This window comes from Phaseolus vulgaris, chromosome 5 (genome assembly GCF_051622355.1).
Source record: "Phaseolus vulgaris cultivar YP4 chromosome 5, ASM5162235v1, whole genome shotgun sequence".
In the NCBI taxonomy this organism is placed as follows: Eukaryota; Viridiplantae; Streptophyta; class Magnoliopsida; order Fabales; family Fabaceae; genus Phaseolus; species Phaseolus vulgaris.
Genome location: NC_143502.1, coordinates 27,763,508 through 27,781,404, shown reverse-complemented (window position 1 = coordinate 27,781,404; position 17,897 = coordinate 27,763,508). Strand labels below are relative to the sequence as shown.

The 17,897-nt window shown below is 35.6% G+C and overlaps 2 protein-coding genes across 2 annotated transcripts in view; one reads left to right on the top strand and one right to left on the bottom strand.

The window, feature by feature from the left end:
• The window catches only part of LOC150027548 (uncharacterized), a 103,517-nt gene extending 92,686 nt beyond the window's left edge, over window positions 1-10,831 (top strand). Inside the window, exons 9-10 of the mRNA XM_090302912.1 lie at window positions 9,077-9,227; window positions 10,665-10,831. Of these exons, the coding sequence (XP_090159038.1) occupies window positions 9,077-9,227; window positions 10,665-10,831 (318 nt within the window). The remainder of the gene's footprint in view (window positions 1-9,076; window positions 9,228-10,664) is intronic.
• Window positions 10,832-14,594: 3,763 nt separating this feature from the next.
• Window positions 14,595-17,163, bottom strand: LOC137835315 (indole-3-acetic acid-amido synthetase GH3.6). The gene is made up of 3 exons (XM_068643772.2): window positions 16,741-17,163; window positions 15,436-16,367; window positions 14,595-15,280 (listed from the first exon to the last, which is right to left on the bottom strand). Exons 1-3 carry the CDS (start codon window positions 17,055-17,057, stop codon window positions 14,694-14,696), a joined length of 1,836 nt encoding a protein of 611 aa, XP_068499873.1. The 5' UTR covers window positions 17,058-17,163; the 3' UTR covers window positions 14,595-14,693.
• Between the last annotated feature and the right edge of the window lie 734 nt (window positions 17,164-17,897).

Below are 17,897 nucleotides of genomic sequence, written 5' to 3'. Positions count from 1 at the left end.
ATTGATTCAGTTTCAATGACTGCCTTTTTCTTCGACAGCTTGATCAGATGACTCAGTTCTTCTTTTTCTCTTTATTTTTCCTGCATAAGCAATTTCAAGTAGCAAGATTTGGTCCCCTTACAAATTTGGGTCCGTTTGACTTTTCTTTGCAGTTAGAAACACCACATCCCTTAGGAATCCATTTCATAAAACCTCTTGGAACAGAATATTTTCTAATTTTACAGAACCTAACAGAGTGGCCTTTCTTCTTGCACTAAAAGCATGTAACAACTGGTTGTTTCGTCTTAACAATCGGTTGTTTTTCTGATTTTCTAAAAAAGCTTTTTGAAAACCTATCTTGCTTGTTCTGTGGATTAAAGCCTAAACCAGCCTTTCCAAAATCACAGCTTTGAGATGCCAAGACATTCTCAAAGTTTGATTTCCCCTTTGAAAGCTTGTCCACAGTTTCAACAAGATAGTGAACCTTTTTCTCAAGATTTTCACAATTTGTGCAAATGAGAGTATCACACTTGCAAGAGGCATTTTTGAAAATGATTTTCCAATTTTTCAAAATCACTTTTTGCTTTTTTCAGATCCTCTTCAAGTGATTTAACTTTCTTTTCAAGCCAACTGTTAAGATCTTTCAATCGGTTGTTTGAAAGAACCAATCTATTAGCTTCATCAAGTGTTTCTTGAAAAGCTTCAAGCAATTCACTGTAATTTTGTTCATTTAAGGAAGCACATGAACTTACCTCACTTGACCTGCAAGATTCATCATCATTTTCAGCTACCAAACATATGTTTGCTTTTTCATCTTCACTTGATGAAGAACTTGATGATGACACCTCATTTTCATCCCAAGCTATGTAGGCTCTTTTTGTCTTGCCTTTCTTCTCCTTGTAACTAGTCTTTTTCTCTTTGCTCTTGTTGGGACAATCTGCCTTTATATGACCTTGCTCACCACAATCAAAACAAGTATAGTTATTTGAATTGAATTCATTAGGTTTCTTGTTTCCATACCTATCCTTGTTGTTGTCTTTGTTGCGGTTTCTCTTTAGGAATTTGCTGAATTTTCTTGACAGCAAGCTAAGGTTTTCCTCATCACTATCATCACTTGAATCTTGCTTTCCCTTGTGATTGGATGCTTTCAAGGTTATGCTCCTTGTGTGCTTATCTTGAATTATAGTACCAGAAAAACAATCGGTTGTTTTGTAGAAACAATCGGTTGTTTATACCAACAAACAACAAATAAACTGAATTTAAAGAGTTAGAGATAGAGAGATTGTACACAATTGTTTATACTGGTTCACTTTAAACCAGAGCTACATCCAGTCTTCTCACCACTTGATCACTTACACAACAACAACCAAGAGAATGACCTTGAACACCTCAAGAACACACAGCCAATCTCAGCAAACACAGAAACGAAATTGTTCAACAGAGTACAAGGATTACACTTGTTACAGAAGATAATCTGAAATCAATACAAGCAAAATCCTATTCCACAACTTTGATCAATCACAAACACTTAGCAATCTCAGCACTTTGAAAAACTCTCTTAGAAAAACTTTGCCAAAGATTCTTAATTCTTAAATCTGTTTTTCTAAATATATTCAAAGATGTAGTTTGTTATCAAATCTTAACAAACTCTTAAATTGCATTAAAAGATTGGTCAAAGCATTTAATGACTGGAGCGTAAGCAGTTAAATTATTTAAAGCTCAGTCAAAGAAAACAGTTTTTCTGTTATGGTCCCAAAACAAACAATCGGTTGTTTCCTCGAATCAATCGGTTGTTTTGGTACTTAACAGTTCAACCATTCAAAACAGTTTTCAATCTTTTTTTCAAAACACCTAAGTATAAACAATCGGTTGTTTCGACAAAAACAATCGGTTTTTTTTACTTAGTTTGAAATCATTTTGTTTTCACAAAGATTGAGAATGCTAATGCTTTAGATTTAATCACAGGGTGGATTACAACATATAAACTACCCCAGAACAAAGCTTAAACCAGCACAGCAACATCAAGCACAGTAGAGGCTTCAACATCCTTCAAAGGATTTGGATTCTTCAAAGCTTGAACACCACTTGGTTCAACAGGTAAGAGTGTTAATAATGTGTATCTTCTAGATATCTCTTCACCATGTTCAATTGGATGTCTTCTATCCAAGGAAGATGAATCTTGGCTTTGGCATAGAAGAATTGCTCATATTCACATGAATCATTTGAACAAGCTAATTTCAAAAGATCTTGTGATTGGGCTGCCAAAACTCAAGTTTGAGAGGGATCACATTTGTGAAGCATGCCAAAAAGTGATGATAATCAAATAAAGGAGGCTTTTATTAATGGAGGAAGAGGACATCCACCCTCACATTTGAAGTTCGTCCTTCTAGTCTTCTCAAAATTAAAAGAAGACATAAAATAAAGATGAGGCCCAAGCCTAAAGCCCAAGCCCAAGCCCAAGCCCTAGAAGGCCAAAGCCCAAAGAGCCCAAGTCCATCCCATGAGGGGCAAGGCCAAGCTTTGAAATACTCTTGTATAGTTTTAGGAGGTGTGGTTATTAAATAAAGAAGTGTGAAAATGTAAAATAAAGTCACATTGTCCATGTGTTAGGAGAGTGGTGTAGGTGTAGTTTTTAGGAGGTGTCATAGTAGAAAAAGGTCACACCTCCCATGTGACTTGTTTTTTGTGGGAATTTCAAATGAGTTTATTTGAATTTTCCCACCTATTTTTCAGCACCTCTAGGCTATAAAGAAAGGTGCTTAGCTTGTACAATTCAGATTTGAGTTTTGATTAGAGAAACTATACTCAATTTTTGAGAGAGCATTGGAGAGCTTTGTGCCTTCCTCACTAGTCTTATCTTGAGAGTTCAATGGTTACCTCAAGTGGCGGCTTGCACACTCATCTTGGAGTCACCATCCTCTAAGTGGCGTGATCATCCAACCATTCCTCCATCTTCATGAGCTTTCTCTTCTCCTTTCTTCCTTCTCTTTTCATGTTCATATCTTAGTTTGTGTTCTTTGTCTTTTTGGTTCAGCATTTGTAATTTCAGCTGGCTGTTCTTCTTTTGTTTTTGATTTTGGTTCGGTGCTTTTATTTTTCCAGCAATTCTATTCGGTATTCTTGCCTCTTGTTCCATTTTAATCGGTTCAATTTGACAATACATGGAACTTCCATATGAGTTTGGGTTTTGGTACTAGTCTTGGTGAGTTCTTGTTCATAGAACCTTGATCCAATTCTATGATAAAGTGCCTATCTCATATCCAACTCAAGATGATTCCTAAGAATGTCAAGAATCATTAGATCACATTTGTGAAGCATGCCAAAAAGGGAAACAAGTGAAAAGTTCTTTCAAAATTAAAAATGTTGTTTCATCTTTGAGACCTCTTGAACTTCTTCACATGTATCTCTTTGGACCCTCAAGAACTATGAGTCTTGGTGGAAATTATTATGCTCTTGTTATTGTTGATGACTTTCCTAGGTACACTTGGACTCTTTGCTTGGAATCAAAGAGTGATGCCTTTGCTGCATTCAAAAAGCTAGCAAGAAGACTACAAAACACAAAGAACAGCAACATAGGTTCTATTAGGAGTGATCATGGAGGAGAATTTCAGAATGAGAAGTTTAGCAAATTCTGTGAGAAGTTGGGAATTCTGCACAATTTCTCTGCTCCAAGAACACCACAGCAGAATGGAGTGGTAGAAAGGAAGAACAGGTCTCTTGAAGAGCTTGCAAAGACAATGCTTAGTGAATCATCACTTCCTAAGTACTTTTGGGCAGATGCAGTGAGCACCTCATGCTATGTGATGAATAGGGTGCTTATAAGGCCTATTTTGAAGAAAACTCCATATGAACTTTTCAATGGAAGGAAGCCTAACATCAGTCACCTCAAAGTCTTTGGATGCAGCTGTTTCGTACTCAACAATGGAAAAGAAAACTTGGGAAAGTTTGATGAGAAAGCGGACCTTGGTATCTTCATAGGTTATTCACTCACAAGTCATGCCTATAGAGTATACAACAAGAGGTTGATGACTGTAGAAGAATCAGTTCACGTTGTCTTTGATGATGTAGATCACAGAATCAATCAAATCCCAAAGACCAGTGCTGAAGAAGATGAACAGATCATCATTTTGGAGAAGCTGGAAATCTGTGCAGAAAAACAACCGGTTGATTCGCAGAAACAACCGATTGAAATTCTGCAACAAAGTGAGCTGCCAAAGGAGTGGAGGATTCCTAGAGATCTTTCAGTGGATAACATCATAGGGCAGATAAAGGAAGGTGTCTCCACACGTAGCTCCATCTCAAACTTCTACAGGCACACAACTTTTGTCTCTCAAATTGAACCAAAGTCAATTAAGGAAGCTCTCAAGGATGAGAAGTGGGTTGAAGCTATGCATGAAGAGCTAAATCAGTTTGCAAGGAATGAGGTATGGTTTCTTGTCCCTAAAACTAATGAAATGAATATTATTGGTCCAAAATGGGTTGTCAAGAACAAGCTAGATGAGGATGGTGTGATCACAAGGAACAAAGCAAGGCTAGTTGCCAAAGGCTACAATCAAGAAGAGGGCATAGATTATGGTGAGACCTTTGCTCCTGTTGCTAGATTGGAGGCTGTGAGGCTGCTGCTGGCCTTTGCATGTATGAGTGGTTTTAAACTCTTCCAAATGGATGTCAAGAGTGCCTTCTTGAATGGCTACATCAATGAGGAAGTCTATGTAGATCAACCACCGAGCTTTGGAGATCATAAGTATCCCAACCATGTCTTCAAGTTGAAGAAAGCTTTGTATGGACTGAAACAAGCTCCAAGGCAGTGGTATGAAAGGCTTAGCAACTTTCTGCTATCTCATGGATATGAAAGAGGAATGGTAGACAAGACTCTCTTCATCAAGAAGTCAAATGCAGAAATAATTATTGTGCAAATCTATGTTGATGATATCATCTTTGGTGCTACACAAGATAGATTGTGTGAAGAATTTGTAGCTGCAATGAAAGGTGAGTTTGAAATGTCTATGATGGGAGAACTATCTTTCTTTCTTGGATTGCAGGTTAAGCAAACAAAGGATGGGATCTTCTTAAGTCAATCAAAGTATTGCAAGGAGATTCTCAAGAAATTTGAAATGGAGAGTTGCAAAGAAGCTAGCACTCCAATGCCATCAAGCTGTTACATGGATGCAGATGCTGCTGGAAAATGTGTAGGCTGAGTATATTGCTGCTGGAAGCTGTTGTGCACAGATTATATGGCTCAAGCAACAACTTGCAGATTTTGGTTTACAAATCAGCAAGGTTCCCTTAATGTGTGATAACACAAGTGCTATCAATCTTACCAAAAATAAGATTCAGCACTCAAGGACCAAACATATTGAGATAAGGCATCATTTCATCAGGGATCATGTACAAAATGGGAACTGTGAAGTGAAGTTTGTGGAGACCAAACTGCAGTTAGCTGACATCTTCACCAAACCATTACCAAAAGAGAGGTTTTTCTTCTTAAGAAATGAGTTAGGTATTCTTGATCTTAATAATCTCTCCTAAATCTGTTTTTGATACATGCTAAAGTCTATTTGTGAAGACAAATAGGGGGAGAATTAATTGGTTCTTGTATATCTTTATCTGATATTGTATAATCTGTTAAAATCTCTGATATGAAAGTGCTTTCTGTTGCTGCTGATAGAAACAATCAATTGTTTCGTGTAAACAACCGATTGTTTATCATGCTTTATGCTTGGAATATGTAAAAATCTAACTTGCTGCTGTAAGAAGCATTGGGTAGTATAAATGCTATTTTTTGCATGTACTGCTTCAGATTTAATCTGAACAAACACAAGCACCAGGGATTTGTCTTCATCAAATAGGGGGAGATTGTTGAACCAAGTGATGTTCAAGCTTTGAAGGATCCAAACCCTTTGAAGGATGTTGAAGCCTTTGTTGTGCTGGTTTAGCTTAGTTCTGGGGTAGTTTATATGTTGTAATCCACCCTTTGATTAAATCTAAAGCATTAGCAATCTCAATCTTTGTGAAAGTAAAATGTTTTCAAACTAAGTTAAAACAACCGATTGTTTTGTCGAAACAACCGATTGTTTATACTTAGGTGTTTTGAGAAAAAGATTGAAAACTGTTTTTAAAATGGTTGAACTGTTAAGAACCAAAACAACCGATTGATTCGAGGAAACAACCGATTGTTTGTTTTGGGACCATAACAGAAAAACTGTTTTCTCTTTAACTGAGCTTTAAATGTTTTAACTGCTTACGCTCCAATCATTAAATACTTTGACCAATCTTTTAATCCAATTTAAGAGTTTGTTAAGATTTGATAACAAACTACATCTTTGAATATATTCAGAAAAACAGATTTGACATTTAATCTTTGACAAGTTTTTGCTAAGAGTTTTTAAGTTTTTCAAAGAGCTAAGATTGCTAAGAGTGTGTGATTGATCAAAGTTGTGGAATAGGATTTTGCTTGTATTGATTTCAGATTATCTTCTGTAACAAGTGTAATCCTTGTACTCTCTGTAAAACAAGTTTTGTTTCTGTGTTTGCTAAGATTGGTTGTGTGTTCTTGAGGGGATCAAGATCAGCAATTTTGGTGTAAGTGTGTTGGCCAAGGAGAGTGTGTTTCTTGAGGTGTTCTAGGTCATTCTCTTGGTTGTTGTGTAAGTGATCAAGGTGTGATTGCTTAGTGGATTTCCTCAGGGTTTCTGAGAAGACTGGATGTAGCTCTGGGTTTGGAGTGAACCAGTATAAACAACTGTGTACAATCTCTCTATCCCTATCTCTTTAAATTCAGTTTTGTCATTTGATAACTGGTATAAACAACCGATTGTTTCGGTAAAACAACCGATTGTTTTTCCAGTATTGTGCTTTTGCTTTATGTTTTGAAAAACTGATTTCTTAATCAAGGTTTTATTGAAGTATTTTCATTCTAGGCTTGAAAGTTTACGAAAATCTTTCTTAGACAATTCACCCCCCCCCCTCTCGTTTAAGGCCATATATTCTAACAGAAACAAAACAAAATTCTTAATTAAATCAGCTAGTCTGCATGAGTATAAGAATAAAAAGACCACCTGAGTATCTAGAGGATTATCATTGTAATCTTAATGTTTCCAATACATCTTCAAAAGTTAAATATCCTTTGAATTATGTTTTATCTTATAAAAAGTTATCACCTTCTTACACATATTTTTTATGTGTCTTTCTTCACATGTTGAGCCAAACACGTATTCTGAAGTTGTGAAATATAATTGTTGGAGAAAACCTATATAATGTGAGATTGCCTTGGCGTCAAATCAAACATGGGAGACTGCTCTTCTGCCTAAGAACTAATCTACCATAGGTAGTAAATGAGTATTCAAAATAAAATATAATGCTAATGAGACAATTGAAAGGTATAAAGCAAGGTTAGCGGTAAAGGGATACACACAAACAGAAGACATTGACTACCTTGATACTTTCTCACCAGTAGCATAGATGACCACCATAAGGTTGCTTCTTTCTCCGGCTTCTATCTATTATTGGGAATTCAAATAGTTAGACATAAACAATGCCTTTTTACATGGAGAGTTGAAAGAAGATGTATGGATGGTTGCTCCTCCTGGATTGACTTTTATTCAACAGGACAAGTTTGTAAATTAGAAAAGGCTTTATATGGCCTAACAAGCCATCAGGAGTGGTTTGCCAAACTGTCATCCTTTTTGCTTTCTGCGAGGTATACTAAATCTATGAATAATAATTCCTTTTTCATTAATTCTTTTGAATGATCTTGTACAACATTATTGATGTATGTGGATGGTATAATTTGGCAAGAAATGATAAAGAGGAGATTCATAGAATCAAACAAGCCTTGAATCAGACATTTCAAGATTAAAGATCTTGGTGATTTAAGATATTTTCTTGATCTTGAACTAGCAAGAAGTAAGAAAGGGATAATGATATATCAAAGAAAATATGCAATGGAATTGTTAACCGATACAAGTCTTTTAACCTACAAACCTGCACTCACTCCTATTGATAATCATGCAAAATTGTCTTCTACTAGAAGTGTTCATTTCACATATGCTCGAGTCAATAGAAGACTGATCAGAAGACTTATGTATCTCACTAATACCCAACTTGATATAACCTTTTTTGTGCAACAACTTTCTTTATTTCTTGCTAAGCCTACAATTTCTCACTATAGTGCAACAATTCTCAGATATATTAGAGGAGCTTCAAGTCTTGGTTTATTTTTTCTTCCAACACTCATCTAAAAGTCTTTTGTGATAGTGATTGGGGGCACCTGCAATTAGTGATTGGTTTTAGTGTCTATCTTGGGAATTCCCTCATATCCTGGAAATCAAAGAAGCAAGGAACAATATCAAAGAGTTACTGTGAAGTTGAATACATGACAATGTCCACTGTTACATGTGAAATTCAATATCTTCTTCCAGATTTCAAAGTTCCTTTTGAGCAACCATCTCTTTTATAATGTGACAATGACTCAACAAGATACATTGCAACAAATCCAACGTTTCATGAACGTATGAAACGTATGAAATATATAAAAAAAAATAGGTTATCACATTGTTAGGGAAAAATTAAGAGGGTCTCATTCATGCTTCACATTTTTACAACGGAGCAACTAACATTTATATCAAAGTCTTAAATCCCCAATCTTTCAAGAGTATTTATTCCAAGCAGGGTTTCATCAATATTTGTTTCCCAACTTGTGGGAATATCAAAATATGGATACAAGGCTTCTAGAAGGAAGTTAATATCAATTTTATTTTTTCTAATTCTTAATTTTTTCTATTTCTTAGTTGTTTTTTCTTCTATATATGTCTAGCTTTTATTTGTCTTTTTAGATTTTATCATTTACGGGCTCTTTATATTCTTTCTTTAGTTAAACCTAAAATAAGTGTACTACTAATATATATTTTGATCTTCTATTTTGATTTTAATAAAAAAATAGAAAAAAAAATTCTTTTATTATTTATCTTCCTTTTTTTTTGTCTGTTATTTTTTTATGATATATTCTATATCTTCCGAAATTGTCTGGAACAGTACATGATTATCCGGAGACCATGGAAAAACATAAGCTGCTCTTGTTTGTTTTCACTGGCTGTAGGAAACACGAAAGAAACACAACTCTGAGTGTTATTCACTACCATCCATGAACTTCTTCCCTCTGCTTACTACAACTGCAATTTTCCGGCCAGTTTATGGTCAGATCAGAGATGGGTTTGTCCTTGTCGGGTACAGAGCGGGACATTCCCATCGTATACGGCACAAGACATTATCATTACGAAAAAATCTTACTCTGTTTCTCTTTTAAACTCTGTTATCCAAATTTTATATAATTCTTAACGTATTAGCCTCAACTTTGTTTTCAATATTTTATTGACCAATTTTAAGTTTTAAAAAAATTATTTATAACTTGTTATATTTCTTATTTTATTGACCTAAATATTGAACTGTCTACACAAATATTTGTAGACCTTAAACATGGAAGTGCGTAGTGGTCTCTCTCTACAATTTTTATCAGAGTAATTGTGAAATATTTACCTAAAGTGTGTTAATAAAAGATTTTTCTTTCTCCCAACATGTAATTAATTGTGTTAATATAATAAATCTTTAACCTAAAGTTAAATGATGCAGACATGTTTTGGAGTGATTTGGATGACACCAATACATTAATCTGGTAATAGTTGGCAACTTAAAAATTTGTAACCAGGTGCAGACAAAAAGAAAATCGTAACATGACACAATTCGTGTGGTTTGGTTTTGACGTTACTAGGGAAACAGTGGTTGAACCTTGAACAGAAGTCCCCTCTGTTCATTTAATACCCACACATGGTTTTAGTTCCTTGATTCAGTGACAGAATCTGACACAACAACTATTTCTTATAAAGACATTGGACTCATTCCAAACTTTCACTATTCCCTCCAAGCTTATCAACATTCTCAACGTCACATTTCCCCATATTCTCTCACTCTCTCTCCCAAAAACTACACCATCTTTATCCTACAATTTACTTCAACTCTCTATCAATCCTTTCTATCTTCTTTACATTAAAGTATTTTTCATCATAAGTTTTTACATTAAACACGTGTTATATTATAATACAAAAAATGGGTTTTACATATTTTAAAAATGAACACGCTTTATCCAATTGCAAACCTCAATGTACTGAATAATGAATAAAAAATGTTACTTTTATCAGTTTATATTTATAATTTAGTTAATATAATTAAAAAAAATCATTTCATAAAAAAGTTATTTTTTTTCAATTATAATCTACTAGATCTTGTTAGTTATTAATTTAAATTTTAATAGCCTGTTAATTATTAATTCAAATTTTATTACTCTTAAATTATTTATGGTTATTATTGTATTAATAGTTAGCTTACATGGCTGTTAGTATTATTCTTGTAGCTTTTAGTATTTGTAATTTTATTATATATATTATTGAAGTAAATCAAAATGAATGTATCCGTTCAACAGTTTTGCAATTTCGTGCAATTACGTTCAATCAGTTTCTACAACCTTTTGCCTTCTTTATTTCTTTCAATTAGTTTCTACAACTTGTATTAGAGTCAGTTTGTTATCATGAACTCTACCCAATTATCAGTCCCTATCCTTGAAGGAAAAAATTATAATTGGTGGTGTGTGTAGATGAAAGTTTTGTTTGATTATCATGAGTTATGGGATGTAGTTGAAAGTGGAGTGTCTGCATTACCTGCTAATGCAACTGAGGCGCAAAGAGTAATGCTTCGTGACCAAAAGAAGAAGGACAATAAGGTTTTGTATCTCATCCATCAAGGGATGAATAACGAGACGTTTGAACAGATAGAAGGAGCAACAACTGCAAGTGAGGTCTGAACCATTTTGTCAATCAATTATAAAGGTGATGACAAGATCAAGAGGGTGCGTCTTTCAAACCCTAAGACGCCAATATGAACTACTGCAGATGGAAACCACAAATACTATTGATGTCTATATAAATAAAGTTCTTACCTTGACAAATCAGATGAAGAGCAATGGTGAAACACATTCGGAGCAGGCAAAGGTGGAGAAGATTTTGAGGTCTTTAATTCCCATATTTGAACATGTTGTTGTCGCATGTTGTTGTCGCAATTGAAGAGGCCAATGACATTTCAACAATGACAGTAAGGTTATTGTTTGGTTCCCTACGAGAGCATGAGCAACGGATGAATGATAATAAGATTGAAAAATCAATTGAACAAACTTTACAAGCGCAAGCCTCAATTGGTAGCTCTTATCATAAACACAGTAGTTCACGAGGCAGAGGATGGGAACATGGTGATAGCTATTCCAGCAAAGGTCGTGGTGGCCAAAATCATGGAGGCGTTGGCCAAAACAGCACTGGTTCCAATCACAATCCAAGTTGAAATAACTCTTGGCGCGAAGGACAAGGAGGAATGTATAATAAATCAAATGTGGAGTGTTATAACTGCCATAAACACGACCATTATGCAAATGAGTGCAGATCAAAAGGTGATATTCGGTGATGGCAGGTTTGGATGACTCATTTCGCACAAAAGTGAAATTCGGTGATGGCAGGTTCGTTCCGGTGACTGGAAAAGGGAGAATTCTTATCACATTGAAGAATGGTGATCACACGTACATTTATGATGTTTTCTATGTACCTGATATGAAAAGTAATTTGTTGAGTATGGGACAGCTGGCCGAAAAGGGTTACGTGATGCACATAGTTGAAAATCAATTCTCAATTTTTGATATAAAAAAGGTTGTTTGATTCTTAAAACCTTTTTATCAAAAAACTGCATGTTTCCAGTAGATTTTCATATGGGTGATTTCAAGTGCTTAAATGCAATAGCGAATAATGAATCGTGGTTGTGGCATTTACGCTTTGGGCACTTAAATTTTCAGAGTTTGGAAAATCTCTCCAAACGAAATTTAGTGAATGGTTTACCCCATATTCATCACCTTGATCAATTGTGTGAGACTTGCATTTTTGGAAAGAATCACAGGATACCATTTGTTAAGGAGCCTTGGCATGCAAAATTTCCTTAGGAGCTTGTTCATACAGATGTTTGTGGCCCGATGAACATATCATCAATTGGAGGTAATAAGTATTTTTAACCTTTATTGATGATTTTTCAAGGAAAACCTAGATTTAACTATGGAAAAACAAGGATGATGTATTCCACTGCTTTAAAATATTTAAAGCATTTGTTGAAAGACAGAGTGACAGACTAATTAAGATGGTGCGTAGTGATGGAGGGAGTGAATACAAGTCTAATGAGTTCAAGAGGCACTGTGAAGAACTTGGGTTGTAGCATAACATAACTTGTCCCTACAAACCTCAACACAACGGAGTTGGCGAGAGAAAGAATAGAACAATCATGGACATGACGAGGAGCATGCTTAAAGCAAAAGGTATGCCAAATTATTTTTGGGCTAAGGCCGTAACATGTGCGGTATATTTGATAAACAGATTACCCACTCTAAGTGTTCCTAACACAACTCCGATTGAGGCATGAAGTAGATTCAAACCCAATGTGCAGCACTTGAAGGTATTTGGGTCAATTACTTATGCTCATGTCCCCAAGGCAGCAAGATCGAAGTTGGATGATAAGGCAGTGAAGAGCATTTTCATTGGATATAAACATGGGGGATACAAACTATACAATCCAATGACAAAGAAGGTGATTGTCAGTCGTGATGTTACATTTGCCGAAGATGAGGAATGACAATGGAATGTAGTAACTGAAATGGATTTGAAAAAACGATATATTTACGTTTTAAACGATGATGCGGAATATGGAGTCACTTTTGAAGCACCTGCAGTTCAACCTGAAGCTGTAATTCAACCTGAAGTTGCAGCTCCTATTGCAACTATGATGGAGCGACCAAGAAGGCAGCAGCGAAAACCTGTACACCTTCAAGATTGCAAAGTAAATCTTGATGATGAAGTTGATGACAATGGAGATTTGGTTCACTTTGCTTTTCTTGCAGATTCAGAACCCGTGAGACTTGCAAATGCCATTCAACACCCCAAATGGCAAAAGGCTATGAATGAAGATTTGATGACGATTGAGAAAAAAATACGTGGGAACTCACTGATCTTCCAAAAGGACACAAAGCAATTGATATGAAGTGGGTGTACAAGATTAAAGTGAAAGCAAATGGTGAGATTGATAGATACAAGGCAAGGTTGGTGACAAAGGGATTAGAGCAAAGAGAAGGCTATGATTACGAAGAAATATTTTCTCCTGTAGCAAAGAAATATTGTTTTATGATAGGAAAGACTGTTTGCTTGTGGTTATCAAAGAAATAGTCAATTGTTGCATATCTACTTGTGAAGTTGAGTATGTAGCAGCAACATCGTGCTTTTCAATTAGTTTGGCTCAGCAATATCATGACTCAAATTGGTTTTAATTTAGATGTTCCAATCAAGATCTATGTTGACAATGTCTCTGGAATTAATCTTGCAAAGAATCCGATTTTTCATCAAAGAAGTAAACATATTTGATATTCGATATCACTTCCTGTGAGACGAAGTTGGGAAGAACATGATCAGATTGCAGATATTCTCACTAAGCCATTGAAGATCGATGTTTTCATCAAGTTAAGAGATCTGTTGGGCATGAAGGTTGTTCCAAATCAGGATTAAGGGAGGATGTTGGTTATTAATTCAGATTTTATTAGCCTTAAATGTTGGTTATTAATTCAAATTTTATTACCCTTAAATTATTTACCGTTATTATTGCACTAATGGTCAGTTTACACGACTGTTAGTATTCCTATTTTATAGGTTCCAGTATTTATAATTTTATTATATATTATTAAAGTAAATCAAAATAAATGTATCCACAATTTTGCAATTTCGTGCAATTACGTTCAATCACTTTCTGTCACTTTTTGACTTCTGTTATTTCCTTTCATTAATTTATACCATTGTTACCATTTCACCACTAATAAGGAATATCATACAATTGTTACCATGTCACCACTCATAAGCATGTCACCACTCATAAGGAATATCATGATGATCTAGCAAACCAAGTTTTTCATATATGAGCACTCATAATGAATATCCTAATGATCCAGCAAACCAAGTGAAAGAGGTTTATTGTGCACATTATTTACAACCATTTATTATTTCATTGTGATTGATTGGTTAGCTGGAGTTGATAGTGGTATAAAGTTGGCATGCTTTTTCTGAAAACTATAGAATAAGAAAGTTCACAAGTGAGGCCTTTCTCGTTTCTGTTTATGGGAAAGAAGCCCCTTGCCACTTCAGTGGGGCAACTGGGCATCATGATTGCTGCCTAAAATTGTAAAAGCCAGTTCCAACCTGACGTTCTTATGATCATAAACTGCTAGAAAGGTAATAAAAAGACAGAAAAGGAACAGGACAAAAAAATGATTAAAAAACACTATTCAAGTGGATAAAATTTTACAGTGGCTAAGATGAGAAAATCACTCTACATTGTGCAACTTAAAACATAGACTTCACCTAAACAGAGTAATTAACTTCTTTTCCCTAATATGTCTCTAGATAGAGAATTACTTAACTTTCTCCTGTTAGATGTTTTTTATTATATCATACAAATTTTTGTCTATCTCTCTACTGATAAAAATTGAATATGCGAGATTATTAAAATTTCAGATAGATAAATACAAAATGTTTACATAATATGATCAAATAAAAATCCATCAGAGAATTATCCATCCTCCAATAGAAACATTGCATTCAATTACAATGAATCCACTGTTTGTGTCCCGGAACCCACTTAGGACACTTAGGACTAAAATAGTTGGATGTTACCCTTGAGTTCAACAATTCCACTATAGGAGCAAACTTGACACACCTTGGTGCCTTGTACTGGTTAATAGATGCCCCTAAGCTAATGGCATAGTCCATGAGTTTGTCAAAGGTGCCCTGTTCCACAATCTTGATCTCAAGGGGTCCTATTGATTTGTCTGAGACACGACCCTGGCGATACACACTGTTGAGTGACTCCTCCATTGTTAGACAACAATCTTCATACACGCAGGGTGGAATAGGAGTTGACCCTTTGAGGCTTAGCTCCCAATACAAGACATAGTGTCCCGGGATTGTGGTGGTGTCGGCATAGCTTGTGTACTCACTCACCAGTGCATCAAATGGCACCAGGTGTGTCACTGCATTCTTCATTGCGTTTTGTAGCTCAACCTCATCAGTCTTGTCAGAATCTATGCTCAGGGCAACGTTCTTTCTGCATACAAAGCTAAATTGTGGGGCCTTGTTCTTGAATCCTGTCACTCTTAGTATATCTCCCACTCTATACCTATAAAGTCCTGAAACATTTGTCATGCTCATGCTCATTAGTAAACCCAAGTCCGGGCCCATTCAAAACCACATGGCAAACGTTTACAAATAAAATTTGAATGTGTGATTTTTCATGATATGAAGGTGGAGATCAACAACGGAATAAAACTTAAATTTGACTCACCAGCATGAGTTGTAACAACGAGCTCATATTCTTGACCAAGCTTGACATCAACAAGCTCCAGCAATTGTTGGTGTTGTGTATGATTGAGAGATGTTGGTGTTGGTCTAGAAGGTAGAGTGAGGTCAGTGGTTCGGTTGACGGGTAGGAATTCATAGTAGCACATGGTGGGGATGAGGGTGTAAGACACTTGGGTAGGTTTGCAAAGAGGGTTGAGGTTGACCCCAAAGTAACACTCACTAGAAGCATACATGGTGCACACCAGTGGGAGGCCATTGCTATAGTAATCCAAAGTGGGAATGTATTGTGCCATAGTCCCAGTCACAATAACATCCACATACTTTGTATTGGGCCAAAGCCTGGTAATAATCCCCTGCCAAGACCCCTTGCTACACTCCTTGTGAATCATATCAGCAAGTTTGGGATCAGGCTTCAGGATCCTCATTACAGCCTCTCTGACTGACGTGTCAGTGATCAAAGGGTTCAAAGTTCCTGTTCTGATATCATTGGAAAGGAGGGTCCAGTGTTTCTCCAGGAACCGAATGGCACGAATGAAGCCAGAAGCAAAGATGGCCCCCACTCTGAGAACCTCTTTGTTTTGGCTAAGGCCACATAGGAGTTGGGAGTACATGCTTTGGTAGGAATCAGGACAGAGGACGGTCTGATTTGGGCTTGTGTAGTTTGTGTAAGGGTCGTAGGGTCTATCCCTAAAGTAGGGGCTCTTGTAATAGCTTGTGAGAACTGGACGAGCTACTATTCCTCCAGGTGTTTTGGACTCACATTTTACGAACATCAAATACATTCCTTTTCCTTTTTCAAGGTCTGCAACAAACTGGCTCATTATTGGCATCAACAGACTGTACAACACACACCTCCTCCCTAGCTCCTCCTCAATTGTTGGCATCAACTTTCTCTCACCCCCTGATGTTCCAGAGCTACAAAACCCAACACAAATCAAATAACCAACCCAACCACACATATTATCAAAAACATTACTATCTTATATAAAATCCATCACTAATATCAATACTAATTGTTAACTTTTTGGTAAATAACTTAGATTGAATTAAACTTTTGTTTTGATATTCTTTTATAAATATTTACTAAGAAAATAAGAAAGTACAAAGTTGTAGTTTTATATAAGAGTAAAATCTTTCAAGACAGTTTAACAAAAAAGAATTTCAGTAAAATCTAACAAGTTGACTTTAACTTGTGTGAGAAGTTCAAAATGACATTTCCATGCGAGGGTGGATGATGAAAGCCAAGCAAAGAACAAGAGTTTATTATGGTGTTGAAAATCAAGGGCACCTGGTGAGAAACTCGGTGATGGGTTTGGAGGTGAGAATTGGAGAGGTGTCACCATTGGCGATGCGGTTAATGTCAGGTTGGACATCCTCGTAGGTAATGACAGGGAGAAGCTTCTTGAAGGTGTGACGGTCCGTTTGGCCATTCAAACCATGTCGTCGCAGGTACTCAACGTTTGCATTGCGGGACAGAATTTCAGAAAGAACCCTCTTCTGAACTTCATCTGCGTTAGCAGTCACATCCTCTATGAAGTTCAGAATCTCCCTGTTTTTCTCAGCAAGGTCATGCTCTATGTTGGAGTCTCTGGGAGCCTCAGGCATGGTGATCACAGAAGGAAGGATAAAAGTATATTATGAGAATATGAGATGGTTTAGAAAGAAGAAGAAGAAGAAGAAGAAGGTGGTGGTGTTGATTGTTATTGGAAGTGAGGTGAAACGAATGAGAAAGTGGTATATATAGAGGCACATGTCAGGTTGTGCTCACTTCAGGGAGAGGACTATGGAGTCAATACACACAAGAGCAGAGGGTGAAATTGGATATATATCATTGTATCACTTTCATCTTATTACTTCTTCTAAATATATTTTTCTTCCGTCTACAAAATAGTTTTTCTTTTACTTACAAAATGTATCAGTGATCATACATTCACAATCTAACAGAAGACATGAAATTTTTTTAAACAAAAAGTCATGATATATTGAGCAATCTAATAATAAATTACTATTTACAAAATATGAAAAAATCTTTGAAAAGTTATAAATAATCCTTTTTACTATATAGATGTTAAAGAAACTTATTTCTTTTATGTTTTTCCTGAAAGAAGCATATACAGACAGTACTACTTTCATTTATTGTCATGTTAGGATAGGAGGAGTTGGAGTTGAGAAGATATGTAAATTTCAAATGAGGTAGCATGATTATGTGTGAAGGAATTTGAATTTTGATTAATATTATTAAAAATGAAATAAAATTGAGATTATTATTGTTCGTCTTTCGAGATAATATTTAGTTTTTAAAAGATATTTGAATGAATTAAGAAAGAAATGAGTTTATAAATTAGCATTGGTCTCTACTGGTAAGTAATATAATATATTATTAATTATTATTATTATTATTATTATTGAGAGGTTGCCGCTTTTGAAAGAAAGGTAGAATGGAGA

Bases quoted from the DNA above. Each gene is read 5' to 3' on its own strand.
- LOC137835315 (XM_068643772.2), bottom strand. From the start codon at position 17,057: ATGCCTGAGGCTCCCAGAGACTCCAACATAGAGCATGACCTTGCTGAG. The intron at 16,368-16,740 runs GTGCCCTTGATT...TGGGTTTTGTAG, and splicing joins ATCACCGAGTTTCTCACCAG to CTCTGGAACATCAGGGGGTG. The intron at 15,281-15,435 runs GTGAGTCAAATT...CAAATGTTTCAG, and splicing joins CGTTGTTACAACTCATGCTG to GACTTTATAGGTATAGAGTG.